The sequence below is a fragment of the Haliaeetus leucocephalus genome, unplaced genomic scaffold (genome assembly GCF_000737465.1).
Source record: "Haliaeetus leucocephalus isolate CR32 unplaced genomic scaffold, Haliaeetus_leucocephalus-4.0 Scaffold151, whole genome shotgun sequence".
NCBI classification, from domain to species: domain Eukaryota; kingdom Metazoa; phylum Chordata; class Aves; order Accipitriformes; family Accipitridae; genus Haliaeetus; species Haliaeetus leucocephalus.
The window spans coordinates 7,014,717-7,030,580 of NW_010972587.1; the positions used below are offsets into that span (position 1 = coordinate 7,014,717).

The window sequence follows — 15,864 nt, forward strand, 5'->3', positions numbered from 1 at the left end:
GTTAATGTCTTATATTCCACAATTCTCTTTCAGAACCTGCAAAGCCAGAAGGACTTAAGTTCTTCAATGTTTCATCATATTCTTTTTCACTGTATTGGAGACTACCGTATGGACATGTAGACAGATTTCATGTGGATCTTATTCCTGATCATGGTTCTGTTGTTGTCCTAGATCATGGAGTTAGGGAGTATCAAGTATGTGCTTTTATTACATGACTTGCATGGCCAGCTTTTCCTTATGCACTGTGCTCATGAGGAATTCAAGCTTGACTCCTTAGCTATTTAATGCAAATATGAATATGAAAGTATTAATGAAAAATTGGTGAGAGCAAATTTCAGCATCCAGAGTTTGGTAACTAACAACAGGTAGTGAATTTACTTTTTTTTAAGTCTGCTAGAAGGATACAGCCAGTCGTCCAAGGGTTCATGAATAGTTTAACAAAGGAAGAGCAGAGCTATTGAGTAATACAGGCTCATTAATTGTGTACTTGCCAGGAAGATCTGTGCTTAAATCATTAATGCAGGCAACATTTCACTGCTAAGCCATCAAAAAGAAATAGGAACACTTTTTGATTCTGCTGTCTGGAAAATATAATAATATTAACAGAAATAATGGTTATTCTGGTTGTTTTGCTTTTGTTTTTTATTGGAACTGCAAAGATACAGGTATTGTATATAAATGCTTGCTAAAAAGTTGTTATGATTATTTCAAAAGATGGGCTAGCTTAAGCATCAAAAACTTGTGGGTTTTTCAGGCTGCTTTTGTGTTTATTCTTTCAAAAAGGAATTTTATAATGCTTCAATTTTACTTTGATAATGATGGTGATACAGAAAAACTTCATAGATACACTGATAGGTGATTCTGTGATAAAATTAATAGTTAATTTTGTTGTTCTTTAATATTGAATGTTATACAAATCTTATGGAGGGTAGTTAAATAAGATGGCAAAATACTGTACTGGACCTAACAGATGTAAACTATAGTTTTATACTGATGTATTTCTAAAAGCTTATTAACAGATCACTTTTAGTAATGCAATGCTTAAACTTCTGGGTTTGGGGTTTTTTTTCATTTCATTTTCATAATTCTTGGTGAAAGACTTAAATAAATCTATGTCCTATTTCAGGCTGATTTTTCTAATACTATTCCTGGAACAACATACAATGTTACAGTTTCTTCAGTTTCTTCTTCACTCTACAGTTCACCTGCAAGTAGAACAGTGACAACAAACGTGACAAGTGAGTTAATAATGACTGATGAAATTTTGTTAATTTTTTTTAACTATGCTTTTTTTGTATTTATTATGTGCACAGTAGTATCTGAGAAATGATAATCAGTTTTGAACATTCTTTTTTTTTTTTTTTCATCTTCTTTAACCATAAAAAATACACTGAGGTGTTCTATGAGAGCATGAGAGTTTCTGTATCAGATATTTTTAAGAAGCAGCCCTGGATAGGAGTTGTAATTGTTTTCATCCATTAGCCTGGCTATTTAAAAAAAAAAAAAAAGAAAAGGAAAAAAAAGCACGAAGGAGAACAATTTATAAGCTTTTGAAAATATCCGTGCCCCATTTTATATGTATAGTGGTAGACTTCGGAGACATTTCAAAAAAATGTAGCCATATTAGACATGTTTTGTAAGTGAGTGCAGTTTGGTTTTGAATGGTTTTAGGGAAAGGAACTGAAATTAAGCATGCTAGAATGTCTCCAATATTAAATTGGCATTAAACTCTGTTTTGTCCATGAAGATCTTGAGCATTACATTTTTTACATTCTTACAGAAGAATGTTCCTGGTGTTCCAAAATTTATTTAATTGTTTTTGTAACAGGACTCTAGCCAGGAAAAAAGCTTTTTATTCAACAGTGCGTTAGTTTTCAGTAGTTTTACTGGTTTATGCTGGCAGATGATTTAATTTCTTTATAGAAGCTGTGAAGGTGTCTCCATTATCTGGAAACTTAATTAAAAGCTGTTTTATATGTGTGTGTTTGTGTGTGTGTGTGTATACATTTATATTAAAAAAAAAAAATAATTTTTTTGTTTGTTTTTTTGTTCTGTTTTGTTTAGATCCTGGGCCTCCTGCGTTCCTTGCAGGTGAAAGAGTGGGCTCTGCTGGGATTCTGCTGTCATGGAATACGCCACTGCATCCAAATGGGAGAATTCTCTCCTATATTGTTAAATATAAAGAGGTCTGCCCATGGATGCAAACAGCTTATACACAGGTCACAACAAAACCAGATAGTTTGGAAGTTCTTCTTACCAGTCTTAACCCTGGAACAACTTATGAAATTATGGTAAAAGCTTTATGAATGCCTTTTAGTATTTTGAATTCTGAATTATTGTAAATTGTGTGAGTTTATGGTAGGTCCATATAGTGTTTTCTGAAAGACCTTGCTAATTACTGTTGCCATATAACAAGATACATTAGCCAGGTATATGTTTACAGTAGTCGTTTTTAAATCTACTTTAAATAATTTCCAACCAAAATTGTACTAAAATGTAGTTTCTTCTATTGATATTCTTATTGACATATGGCATTTGTGGTAAAAAGTAAAAAGCAAAGGGTAGAATTTTCAAGAATATCTAAACCCTTCTTCATCTTCGTTGAGATTTAATCTTTCACATCACTGGTGCACTTTGAATATTACACATAGATTTCTAAATCATCTCAGCCAGATCCAGAAAAGCATGTAGGTACATACTTCTTTCTTTGATTTTAAACTTAATTAGTTTAAGAAGGAGTTTTCCTGCCTGAATATCTGTTTAGATGTAGCCTGTAAACACCTTAGCCTGGTTTCCCTAAGGCTGGGAGTTTTAGTTGGTGCTATCTCCTGAAATAAAAAAGTCATACTTTTCCATTCCCTTTCCATAGATTTTATTGCCTAGATATTCGCAGTGAATATCTACTGCCAAAATCAGTACATGTATTTTCATGACTTCTCTATGTGGAATTTGTTTATGTTGAGATTAGGCACTCCTGATCAGAGTGGACAGAAATGAACTGCTGTCCTCTTGGCAATATCTGCCAAGCAGTTCTTCGCCTGTCTTACTCTTTCATAAGAACCTTGTAGACATGCTTCTTTTCAATATCAAGAATGAAATGAAATTATGTGTTTGATTTGCTTCTTTCCATATCATGTGTGTTCCTATAGCACAAAGCTATAAAAAAAATATTGTAGTTGACTAGACTAGGAATAGGACTGTGCAGTGATTCTTTGTAAAGGTGGTATGTGTGTAAGAAAGTATGCGTGTAAGAAAGTAAAAATATAATTATGTCTACCAGTGGGGGAAGGTTGCTCACTGTGAATCTAGTCGTGATGACCATACTGATAAAAGCCAGCATATCCACAGCTGGAGAAATGTTTATCCTTTGATCTCCTGCTGCCAGTCATCTGTTTAAAAAAAAAACAAAACAAAAAAACACAAAAAAAGTTCAGCTACTGTTTGAGAAAAGTATTATCACTTAGACTCTAAGCAAATTAATCTTCTCAGACAAAAGTTATTAAGATAATTCAATTTGCAATTCTAAGTACCTCAGTAGCACTTGTGTGGGGTTCAATATTAAAGGTTTTGCAAATTCCATTCTTTGCTCCATACATGAATCTTCCCTGGGAAAACTCTGGGACATTTTAAATCGTTTGTTTTACTTAGCAATAATTTGCCCGTTGTTTATATATATGAGAGGCAATCCTTCCCATTGATGGTGCCTGAAACATTGATCTTAAAGCAGAATTTGACTCAGAAAAGTGACTTGTGACCCAACAACCTCTGTCTAGCAGGGACCACATGGCTTTTCTCATGAGTGAATAAAAGTCTGTTGGCAAGCTAAGGGTTGTTACGTTACCTACTGCTTTGGTGGGCGCCCTGACCGCATGACCCACAAGCAACCTCACGGATTCAATAACGACTGAGGTGGAAACACTTTTTCTACCTTACAGATGTGGCCAAAAAGAAACATTACATGTTTTCCTTCTCTTGAGCAATTTCTTGTGGTTCTTTGGTTAATTTTTGGAGTCTGTTGTGTCATTTAAAAGTAGCTCTTGATTTTTGCATGGGTGAACATTCTTTATTGTTTCAGGGTACCTGGCTTGGTCCTGTTGTGAAATTCTTTCTGGTAAATAATGTGACGGTACAGTTCAACAAAGCTTATCAGCTTTGAATATGGGTTTCCAATCTGTTTGTAACAGCCCAGTCTTAATTTCTTTACATCTAATGAAAAAAACATTTTTAAAGACATAGCAGTTAGAAGTGATAATTTGTTAACTGTTGGAGAGCTATGGACAATTTTGAACATCTGATCATTGATGATTTTGTAAAAATATGCACTCAAGACTTTTTTCTAAACTTACATAATTAGTGGCAACATACTTCAAAGCATAAAAATTAATCGTCCTTCCACATGTGAACTGCAGCTACTTGAACTTTGGGTAGTACTTTGTTATCTGCATAGTAAACTTGTCCTTTTTAAATGTTTGCAAGATTTTTTCTGTAATGGCTCTTTGTGGCAGTGATCTCTAGAAGCTAACAGTACATTGTGTAAGCATTTAATTCTGATTTCTCTTCAAAGCTAATTGGTGTGTGTAGCTGACACCTTTACCATGCAAATTTTTGCGTACTTATGTCATAGTGACTTTGAGTTCTCTTGAAACTACACATATGAAATAGGAGTTTCCATGTCTGTCTTAATGCTAGTTTTCCTTTCTGACTCTTTCTACAATACCTACTTTGAGTTGAGATAACAAAAAAATGAGGTTAGGACATACCTTTAGGTTTATATAATGTAATTTTAATACTGTCAGAATTTTCTGATTGCCTGTCAACCCCCTGAAGATCTCCGGGTAATTTCCTCAGCTGTTGCAGTTATTGTAGAATTCATCAATGCTTAAAGATGTTTCAGGTTGTTCTCTCTGTGACACAGAAGTAGGTAGGACTGGCTGGAGTCATGAGGTGTCCATGCATGGGGAGAGGGTGTTTGTATGGCTTAGGAAGAAGGAGCTGGCCAGTGATACAGGTTCTCCTTCAACAAGAAGAGTATGCACTGCTTTGGGAAGTGGTTGTAGGCATATGTGTCCCTTTACATCCTAGATTAAGTCTTCCATGTTACCTCATATTTCTTTGCTGTAGTTTGTCTGCCGTAGCTTAATGCTTTTGTTGAAACAGCTACACAGTCTTCTGAAGGATGCACAGTTTATTCCTGAGAAGTGATTAGAACAGTTTTTCTTCTGACCTCCTGGCTCCTTCCACTTTCTTTGCCCTTCATTATCCCCTGCATGCTGTTGCCACTTCTACTCTGATCCACGTGTAGTTTTGCACATCTGTCCCTTCTCACCCCACTTTCCCCACAGTCTGTACTCAGCAGTCTGCAGTCAGCACCACTGCCATAACTTTGATGCCTGACGCTGGCAGGAGGGAATGATTCTGCCAACTTTAACCTTGCTGAAGAGCTTTTCACTTCGCTGCTTCTTTCACACATCTCTTACCACCACTGGTGGAATTTTGCTCATGTTTTACCTTTTGTTGTCTCTGTCACTTTTTTTCAAAATAAGGAGTCAGACTTCATTCCTCTTTCTTTGTAAGTATTGCATGCCATAGCCCATCACTGATTTGAATTGTCAGTAAGTCCTATATTACAGAGCAAATAGCATCATTGTTGTGTTTATCTCCATAAATTCTACCAAAGTCTCAATGTACTGCCCTTCTGCAGGAGGACTCTGCTATGATTGTGGGCATTGAAGCACGTCCACCATAATGTGTATCCACAGTTCCCTGAGCTGTTTTCTTTCTGCCAAAAGACATGCTTTCCTTGGGTTTCTGCTCTGAGGGAGGTTGACCTGCTCTTGCTGTCCTTCAGGAGTTCAAGAAATAAAAGATAACCTATTTTCCCTTTTACTCTTTTAAGTTATAGTATGAGTAAAATAGGAATGGGGAAGCTGGTTTAAGTGAGTTGTGGTAAGGAAAAGGAATGTTACTGATGTTATTCCTGCTGTTGACTTTAACATGAAACAGGGACTTGGCACTTTTGAAGTGTGGATATTCACATGTGGTTTTCTCAATTTCTTAAGCGGTTTCATAATTTTTCCATTTTATTTTTTCACATTTAAATGTTGAGTATAAATTAAACAATACAGCTATAAAGGCATGTTCATTTGTATATATATAGTTTAAAGCTAGAAGGTTAATCTCTGTGTATCCTTAAGATTTTCACAGTCCCTGAAACTATATATCCTATAGATTCTCCAATGTGGCTTTTTTTTTCCTGTAGGTTGCTGCTGAGAACAGTGCTGGTGTTGGAGTATTTAGCGATCCTTTTCTTTTTCAGACTGCAGAAAGTGGTAATTTTAATAAAGTTGCTAATTATTTTAATTAAAGCTGCTGTAATTTGTTCAAATAAAGTATCCATGGCACATTTTATACTTGAACAAATTCTGATGCATTTAGAATAAAATCCTAATTCTTTTCTTATTCTTTCACTCAGTGGAAAAGGTGCATTTTGTCCTATTTGCTAGTAACAGCATTTAGAGTGTGCACACATGGGGGTTTCTTATATGCAAAGTCTTTCTGTTGGGGTTTTCCTATGCCAGTTTCTAGGTAGGTTGCTTCCAGAAAGCAAGGTCACAGGAGAGCAGAGCTACCTATTAAGCGGACCCATCTGCTGTTGCCTGCAGCAGTCCTAGGAGACAGACTTTGTTGTGGGATCAGCTCTGGCATTGCCTACTTATGTCAAGCCATATTTGTTTAGTGCTGGAGTCAAGTGCCTTTTCTAAGAAGCCCAGCACAGACTGTATTTTACTAAGTTTTTACTTCTTAATTCTGAAGTAAAAAAATTTAAAAATAGTATATGGCTGAAATGAAAATTTGACTTGATGGTTTTGAAGATTAAAAAATTATATAGTCTGAATTTGCGTAATCTTTATTAATTTGGTGTTTGCAGTCTTGCTCATGCTCCGGGAACAGTTGTGCCTTGGCTGAAGAGCTGGTACCAGACCAGTTACGCTAGGGTGAACCAGTCTCAGTGGAATATAAAATTTGTGCTGCCATGGCGGTGACCGTCCCTCTGTGTTTAGGAATCCTGGTTGGTTTCTGTAGCTGTGCAAACTGCAGAGTGCCACATCTCAGTTAATGGCAGGAAATCATCACTCTGCATGAGATTTCTGAGATAATGCAATGACTCATGAAACCAAATATAAGAAGGACTAGTAAACTTACCAGGTGGAGCTATGCAAAATCATTATTCTTTACTATTCTTTGTACATTATTGCTGGTAGAAAACCATATTTCCATGAGCTTTATTTACTCATGTTTGACAGAGGACAACACTAGCATTCCTCCATATGAGAACATTAGCTTTTTACTTTTTGATGCATTTCTGCTTACGTTTTTATTAAAGCTAAAATCCCTTATTATAAATGTAATTGGAAGGTTTCTTCAAATTCTAGGTGAGAGTTAATATGTCGCTGATACTACATTTATACTTTCACCTCCTCAATTTTTTTTTTTTTAAATCTTCCTTGGATGGTTAAAGAAAGCCCAACATCTTGATCATGAAGAGCTGCAGTTTAAAGCAGGAAAGTTAACCAGAAGATATAATTATTTAAATATAAAGGCCGTAGTCTGGGAGGAGGGGGAAGGAGGTGAAAGATCTGCAAAAGATTCAGCAGGGCCTAAGCAAAAACTAAATAAGAAGCTTGGAGGAGCTGTCTGAATTTACCTGTGGAAGTTCTGTAATTGTGGACAGTTGTATATTTTTAAGGCAGCATAACCCTTTTCTCCTTAGTACTAAGGCTAGCTATTGCAGGAACCTGCTGCTGACCATGCTGTGCAGACAGGACTAAGAGAAAGCCACAGTGCTCTACTTCACAGGAAAGTTCAGATAGCATGTAAAGTCTCATTTAGATGCTGCATCCCATTCCTTTGTGCTGTGATTAATACACATGCTCTGACAAAAGACCCTGGAAACTGTCACTGATACAAACACCATTTCTGCAGTAATAGTGAATATTCAAATTAAACTGAGCTATTTAAAGCTACCAAAAATCTATATCCAACTGAAAAGATGACACAGGTAAAGTGACATAAAACACCCAGTGCCATCATATGCTCTTAAACAAACAAAAATAGGCAAAAACTTGCTACTTCTGGCACAGTAGATGTGTTGCTTCTAGGAAAAATATTTTTAAGTTGACCAAACCAATTACTATATTACTATGAGACTGAAATAATCATATTTCTCACTTAAACTAGATTGGAAAACAGCTGGTTGCATATCAGCTACTTTACATGTGTTTGTGAATGGTTGTTATTTATTTGCTTCAGAGTTTGGAAGCTAGAAATGACATTACAAAAAAGAAATGGGTATTTGTTTTTTCCAGTGCTGAGAAGAAAAGTATGTCTCACTGCTTTTGTTTGTTTTGTTTTCAAGCTCCAGGTAAAGTAGTGAATCTCACAGTTGAAGCCTTAAATTATTCAGCTGTAAATCTGATCTGGTTTCTCCCTCGGCAACCAAATGGAAAGATAACTAGTTTCAAGATTAGTGTGAAACATGCGAGAAGTGGAATTGTAGTGAAAGATGTCTTGGTTAAAGTAGAGGACCTTCTGTCTGGGAGGTTACCAAAATGTAATGTAAGTGCTATAAACCTTTTAAATTAGAAATAGACTCAAGCCACAGAATATAATTTTACATTTTAATTTTGAGGCATAAAAAATTTGGAGGCTTGCTTTTCAGAACAATCCCAAATACTTTACAAACTTAGGCTCAAGGCAGGATATAATAGTTGAAGAAAATCCTTTCTGTTCAAAATAGTTTAAATGGAATGCTTTTCCTTGAAAAGCTCAGTTTAATCAAAGTAAAAGTGTTAAAGGTTCAATTTGGCATCCTTTTAACAGAAAATAATGAAATAGATAATTTTGGGGTTTTTTTCAGCATTCAATTTTTTTATTTTTGTTTTATACAGCAGTGAAGTAGAAAAAGCAAGAATTGGTGGGATTTTTTGATCAGTGCAGACATATAGTAATGTTAAGATATTACTTTTATATGCAGTATGATAATGCTTTATTCTGTGTATCACATTTCAACATTATTTAAGTACTTTTAATATAAAATTAAAAAGACCCATGATTAGCAGTGATTTTTAAAAAAAACATTTCTAGTCTTGAGTTGTTCTTAAAATAAGCATTCATTGAAAGTTTCTGAATTTTGACTATTCATTGGATTCAGACCTGTAACCAATGTATACCTTTCAGAATGTCTTGAAGAAGATTCTCTTTTCTAGTATTTATTCTCCTTTTCCTCTGTATTCTGAGCAGAGTATTGTGATTACTCAGATGTCAAGTTGCCTAACTTTTTTTTCCTTTTTTATTTTTATTTTTTTTCAGGATGCTAGGCTTAGTACTTTAATGAAAAGTGCAGTTTTAAATGACAAAAATTGTCAGAAGTTTGGTTTCAGATGTTATTTAGAAGATCATCTTAGGCATTGTGAAGGTTCCCAACATCAGGCTGATTTAATTCAGCACTGAGAAGGGAGACTGCCACCTACTGATTCATAAGCATTGGTTACGCTAATGTCTAGCACTTTTTCAGAGGTCTCTCCTGACAGTATGGATTAGGAAACCCCTGTCTGGTCTTATCCGTGATATATGGATATATGTATGCTGTATATGTATATACGTGATGTAGAAGGACCTCACTAGGGAACTTTTGTTTTTTTAAGAGAGAGACTGAACGCTGAAAATGGAATCTGGGAATAATTAAATGAATCCTAGAGAGTTGCTTCTGTTCAGTCAGATTTGAGATCTTTTGGGATAAGGCAGGAAACTATAATACTGTCACTAATGGGATGTACTAGCAATGTCAACTAATAACCTAACTTTGGAGATTAAAGTATAAAAAGGAGAACCATTTTATGGTAATTGTATTTCAAAGGTGGTCTGCCTTTTTTGATCTACATATGTTTACCATTATAGGTTATAGATGCAGCTTATTATGTTTCATATTTTGTCTTTATAGGATAACAGTGAATCATTTTTGTGGAGTACTACCACTCCTTCAACTACTTTTGGCAAGTCCACAATTCCTTCACGGACTACAGTTACACCAAGTACAGAGGCACCAAGTCAAATGAGCTCTGTTTGGAATGAACCAATTAGTTTTGTTATAACTAACCTCAGGCCATATACCACCTATCTTTTTGAAGTCTCTGCAGTTACCACCGAAGCAGGCTACATTGACAGTGCAATTGTCCGGACACCAGAATCAGGTATATACTGCTTTCAAATGAAAATAAAGTTCTCAGATTTATATGAAAACTTCAAAATATCAATTTGAAGTTATGTTGCAAGACACTTCAGTCTAAATCTGTTTTTATCTGTATCATGCTCTTGTATTTACATGGTTACTTTCATATTACCTGATCGAATCAACTGTAAGTGTATATAACTATTAATGTATCTAATAATGTACAGTGAGCTGGAGTTCAGTTATTATTAAAAGTCAAAGATACCAAAGTATGCTCAGTACAGATCAATTTTTATGAAAAACTGAGTATGATTTAAGAACTGCAATTAATGGCACAATGGAAAGAGAATTAAAAATACAGGTGAAGGAAAAAGGCGTCAGGCATAGTATTCAAAAAAGTATGTGTATTGTGTACATAGCAATGCACTTAAAGCTTCTTTGCCTTCGTGGAAACATAAGCGGTATAAAGAAAACTCCTGTCCCATGGTTCCTCAGTCTGGACCTATTGCAGAAAGTTTTTCAGTGCTGAAGAAATCTTTAAACACTAGGAAAGTTGATTTTGGATTACCTGCAATGCACCGAGAAGTTAGAATTGGAAATGAAGGTTGTCCAGGAGCAGGAGTTTTATAATGACTTAGGTAGTGGGCAACATTATTAATAGAGCCATAGCAAAAAGGTGTTCTAGAAGAATGTTATTCTGGCTTTCTGTTTGCTAGTACATCACTGCTTTGCCTGACAAAGCTTGATGTTACTGGGTTCCCCTTTCATACATCCAAAATTCATAGCACTGTTCAGATGAAAAGAAATTTAATTCCCTCCTAGCACTGTTCATTTGAATTGCTTTGCTAGAATTTAAATATCCTTAGTTTGCTGTTCTGTCTATGGTTAATGAAGTTTTGGGTAGTGTCTGTTCTAATGATCTCAGGGCTGATTTCCAGTTTATTTTTTACCCTGTTAACATCCTAGGATAGGTACGCTGGTAGTAAGAACACCCTGGAAAGTGATGAAAAGCTTATGCAATGGGGTTTAGTTCTGCCAAAAACATAGAAAGATGTCAGCTGTTTGAAAGACGAGATCTTCAGTCCTTGCGTACCGGCTGCCCGTACAGCCAGGGTTGACCTATTAAAGCATGCTCTGGGAAAAGGGAGGTTGGCTTACTGGTCAGTGTGGGTGGATGTGTGGTGTGCACAGGGCCACAGGCACAGTCAGCACTCATGGCCCAAGCCTCACTAAGTCCTTCCTCTTAGCAGCACACTGGTATGCCCAAGCTTCTGGATCCACCTCTATTAGATCTTCACCTTATGAGCGTTCAGGTGTTTGTTAAAGTGTTCCCCCGAGCCCTGCATGCCTGTGTGCCAAGGACTCTGTCTGGAGGCTGGCTGTAGAGTTGGTTGGTGATTTGTTAGGAAGGCATTACGAGTTAATAGGCATTTTGCCTCATTATTTTTATTTTCTTACCTTTCATTTGCTTCAGTGGGAAAGATGTTTCTACATGCTAAAGTTTGTATTTATCCGTATAGTCTATATAGTAAAATCATGATTTAGGTGTGTTGCTTTGCAATTATTCTAACAGGTTCACCTTCTAGTATCAAGCACCATCATCCAGTCTCTGCAATTCCTGAAATCCACTTCCCTTCTCAAAATGTCTTGGTTCTTACAAGAATCTCTTTAGCATCACACTAGCTACCCCCTCCAAGTTACCAGTTTCTCATATGGCCAAATCCTCCACTGGAGTGTCTGAGATGAGGCTTGAGGGAGAGGAATTGATGGATTATAGTTCGTCATAGCAGGTGGGAGGACGGAGAGTGCATTTATTTCAAATATCACTTTCCTGCTCACACAAGAGCATGACACAGAGTTGTCGTGCCCATTTCGCCAGAGATGAAGGTGATATATGTCCCTACTGTATAGCTCATTGATGTTCCATTTTAAAATGCTAAAAATTATTTCTGTCCCCTCCAACCAGAATTTTCTGAGCCATCCTGAAGCTCTCCTGTGTTGCTGACAATGATGATATTTTTCTTTATTTGATTTTTGAAAAAGAGGCCACTTCTTTAAAGTATTTTAAAATGTTTCATTATAAATATTTTTTGAAAACTCAGCATGCAAATATTTTCTTTGCTCGGGTAGCTGTCAAGGGGATACTTCTACAAAGAGAAAAAGATTTAAACCTTGGAAAAAAAAAAGTGGACTCTTAAGATGATACTTCAGAATTATGTGCAATTGTAGCCGATGCAATTTGCATACTAAGAATGATTAAGTAGTCACTACTGACCAATCTATAGCATATCTTTTAGGAATGACAGGATTTTTTATTTCTTTCATTTGTACATTAGTTTTTACAAAAGGCGATAGTACTTTTTAAGAGTAGTATATTAGTTAACTTGCATATTTGTTTACAGGATCAGTCTATATCTCCATATTGGCATAAATCTCACACATGACATATCGAGACCTGATTTTTGTAGAAATTTATATCAAGCAGTTCCCATAAGTTTACTTGCATATGCAGCATTTTTGAAAATCAAGTTTGTTTTTACTCTATATGGATGTAAAAAATTCCACCTCCTTTAGTTGTCTTTGGATTCAGATTTTAATCTCAGTAGTAATCTCTCATTAACTATCAATGCAATAAGGTATGCTTTGGAAAGGACTCAGATTCCATAATCACTTGAGTATTGGATTCATTTAATTTGTGTGAATAGTTTCATGAAAATAGAAAGTTACTCAAGTATGCAGTGTTTTTGCAAGCTTGGTTCCAGGTTTACCTTTGTGGATAGTAATGTGTATCATTAGTGCTGTCAGAAATCTGTAAGATGAAGTGTTGTCTATATGAACAAAGCATCTATTCAAGAAAAAAACCCACACCCGATGTGAGCTCTGTATTGCTGAGCATCACAATCATATTTGAGCATTTTCTGTATGTAATCTATATCATGATCAAGTCCATGCTGAACTTGGTAGAATCCCTGCCACCCGTGTCTTTTAAGGATTATTTGCATGCTACCAGCTCTCTTGATACCTTAAAAAAGAAATGAAATAAATATGTCATTTTAATGAGAAGTGCTTTTAATGCAGCTTCCCCTCAGAATATTTAATGTTTATGTTTAAAATGAATTGTCTGTTATGTGGTTCTTGGAAATCCTAATATAAATTATTTTATGTTCAAAGACTTTTTCCAATATTGTTTAAGTTCCAGAAGATCCACCACAAAATTTTGCCAAGAGCAACATTACAGCAAAGTCTTTCTCAGTGATGTGGGACCCACCAACCATAGTAACAGGAAAGTTTAGTTACAGAGTTGAGCTGTATGGACCATCTGGTAAGTCTGAATTGATGTTTCTATTTCTTTTTTTTTTTTGTGATTATTTTCTTCTTAGTGTCCCTGCCAATCAAGAATGAATATTTGAAAGCAGTTCTATGTATCCTTTTTACTATTAGACTTTTCAATAGTTTTTAGATTACTTTTAAGGGAAAGTCTGTCCATAATGAGGAAGAGTGCGCAATTAAATTCATATTAGATATTCTTAAGAGTGGAGGAAACCAACTTTCCTCACTCTTTCAGAGAGATGACAAGCTAGGCTCGCAGCTGAGTTAGGGTGCTTATATATCTAAATCATTCTCTGTTTTTTTACTTTTTTCTCTTTCTGTTAAAGATTTCTGGACGATTTTCATTCCTGTGTAGTATGCAATCAACTGTATGAGTCTGTTTTGATGTTTTTGTATTTTTTTTAACTCAGACATGTATATATAAAGAAATTATCTAGCTGCCTGTAGTTAAGTAAAAAGTTAATGAGCTGCATGCTAATGTTTTTATGGGACCACACAGGAAAAGTAATAGAAATTAGCTTGTAAATGAAATCCCTTCCTCTTGAAACCCGTACCTTCTTGAGGTGGCTTGTTTGTTTGTTTGTTTTTTTCCCCAGACATTCAGTATTATTTCCAACGAAGTTGATGCCAAATGAGATTTTTCACAAAAAGATTTGTCTTTTCATCATTCATCATCCTGGAAAGTAGCTGTGGACTGTTTTTATTTTTGAGCTAGAATCTCTTTATTTTTCATTCCAGGTCATATTCTGGATAACAGCACAAAAGATCATAAGTTTGTATTTAGTAACCTTGTGCCGTTTACAACATATGACGTGTACGTCGGTGCTGAGACAAGTGCTGGAGTGGGGCCAAAGACTAACCTTACAGTTTTCACTCCTGCGGATGGTAAGTAAGCATAGAGAAGTGAAATAAATGGGCTGTACGTGGTAACTGGTTTCAGTTTTCCCTGCAGAGCCTTTTAGGTACTTTGCAAAATAAATAATGGGTGTGTTTTAAGAGTGTTGCAAGAGAGCGATAAAAAGCTAATGAAAGAAATTAGCTGAAAATTTATTATGTCGATTTATTTCTCCATTTTTGTCGAGTTCATACACTGTCACTAAATTTACTTGCTATCAGAAGCCTTCAGAGATTGTGAAAGAAAGGTGGTTTCTGCCTGAATGAAAGTAGTATTTTTAGATACGGTAATTAAGTTGCAGGTCCTGCCCTTACCCGTTAGATGGCAGCAAGTGGAAAAGAAAGAACAGCGCAGAATTCCCCACGGCTAGTTTGTTCAGCCCCAATGTTTCTTATTAAACCTCGTTTGACTAATTTTCACCAAATCTAAGGCCCCATACCAGTCTCTAATGGAGCCACCTTTACCAGGGTCCATAGCTCTGAGGCAGACCCAACAAAGAGATCTTGTCCTGGGGCAGTCAAGTGGTTGGTTCTGCCCCTGAGGCATCTACTCTGTCGTTTGGGAGTTTTGGCTCCCAGTAGTTGACTGACCAAGTGAGAGTCCCTTGCTGTATAGAAATGTGGTTTTATCTTGCATGCATGTGAGATTGTGCAGGATTATTGGTCTGCATCTGAGGATGCAACCAGAAAAAATTGAGAATCAGGTGTGTAATAGGCAGGCAGTTTCAAGATGGTTATTTGTGTTACATTTATGCCACACAGCACAAATTTAGAAAATATCTTAATCAGTGATTGCTGCAATGCTTGCCGTCAAGGTGTAACAGCAAGAGGAACGCCTATCCTTATTTATCACATTCTTTCCTGGAGTATCTGCTTTTGTGCTCTCAGAGACAATTTCCAGAGATGGCCTGCCTCAGTGCAGTCATGCTCACCTCTTGTCTGAACTCACTGTCAGAAGCCAAAGGGGAATTCGGTGGTTTGTTTTTTTTTTTTTTTTCTGGGAGTGACATAGAATGTTGCATTTTAATGTCAAATCTACAAATCTTCGTTATGCAAGTAATTTCAAGTTTTTCTTTTTCTAAGGTATATTAGGACAAAATTATTTTTCATATAAAATCTGAATATCATTCTACTGAATATAAATGTATCTGATCTCTGGCAGTCCTGCATAAAGTACAGTATCATTATTACTGCATAGTTAAAGAAGAAATCGAACCAAAACCTGTTATAAAAGGGAATTGAACAAGATGTATCACATTCATTATTTTGCTTTCAGCTTTTTACTTCATTCTTGTATGGTTTTGATGAATTGAGAATTAAGCTTTCATTTTCAATATACTTAAGCAAAGGTCTGCTTGCTTCCAGTCACTGACTTCAGTGGAACTCTCCTGATTTACATCATCTTAGGATCT

At 35.8% G+C, this 15,864-nt stretch overlaps 1 protein-coding gene across 1 annotated transcript in view; it reads left to right on the forward strand.

Moving 5' to 3' along the window:
• Positions 1–611: 611 nt before the first annotated feature.
• PTPRQ (protein tyrosine phosphatase, receptor type, Q) overlaps positions 612–15,864 on the forward strand; it is a 110,236-nt gene continuing 94,983 nt past the window's right edge. Inside the window, exons 1-8 of the mRNA XM_010561968.1 lie at positions 612–665; positions 1,127–1,238; positions 2,065–2,291; positions 6,260–6,329; positions 8,417–8,616; positions 10,001–10,250; positions 13,422–13,550; positions 14,297–14,443. Coding sequence (XP_010560270.1) covers positions 612–665; positions 1,127–1,238; positions 2,065–2,291; positions 6,260–6,329; positions 8,417–8,616; positions 10,001–10,250; positions 13,422–13,550; positions 14,297–14,443 — 1,189 coding nt within the window. The remainder of the gene's footprint in view (positions 666–1,126; positions 1,239–2,064; positions 2,292–6,259; positions 6,330–8,416; positions 8,617–10,000; positions 10,251–13,421; positions 13,551–14,296; positions 14,444–15,864) is intronic.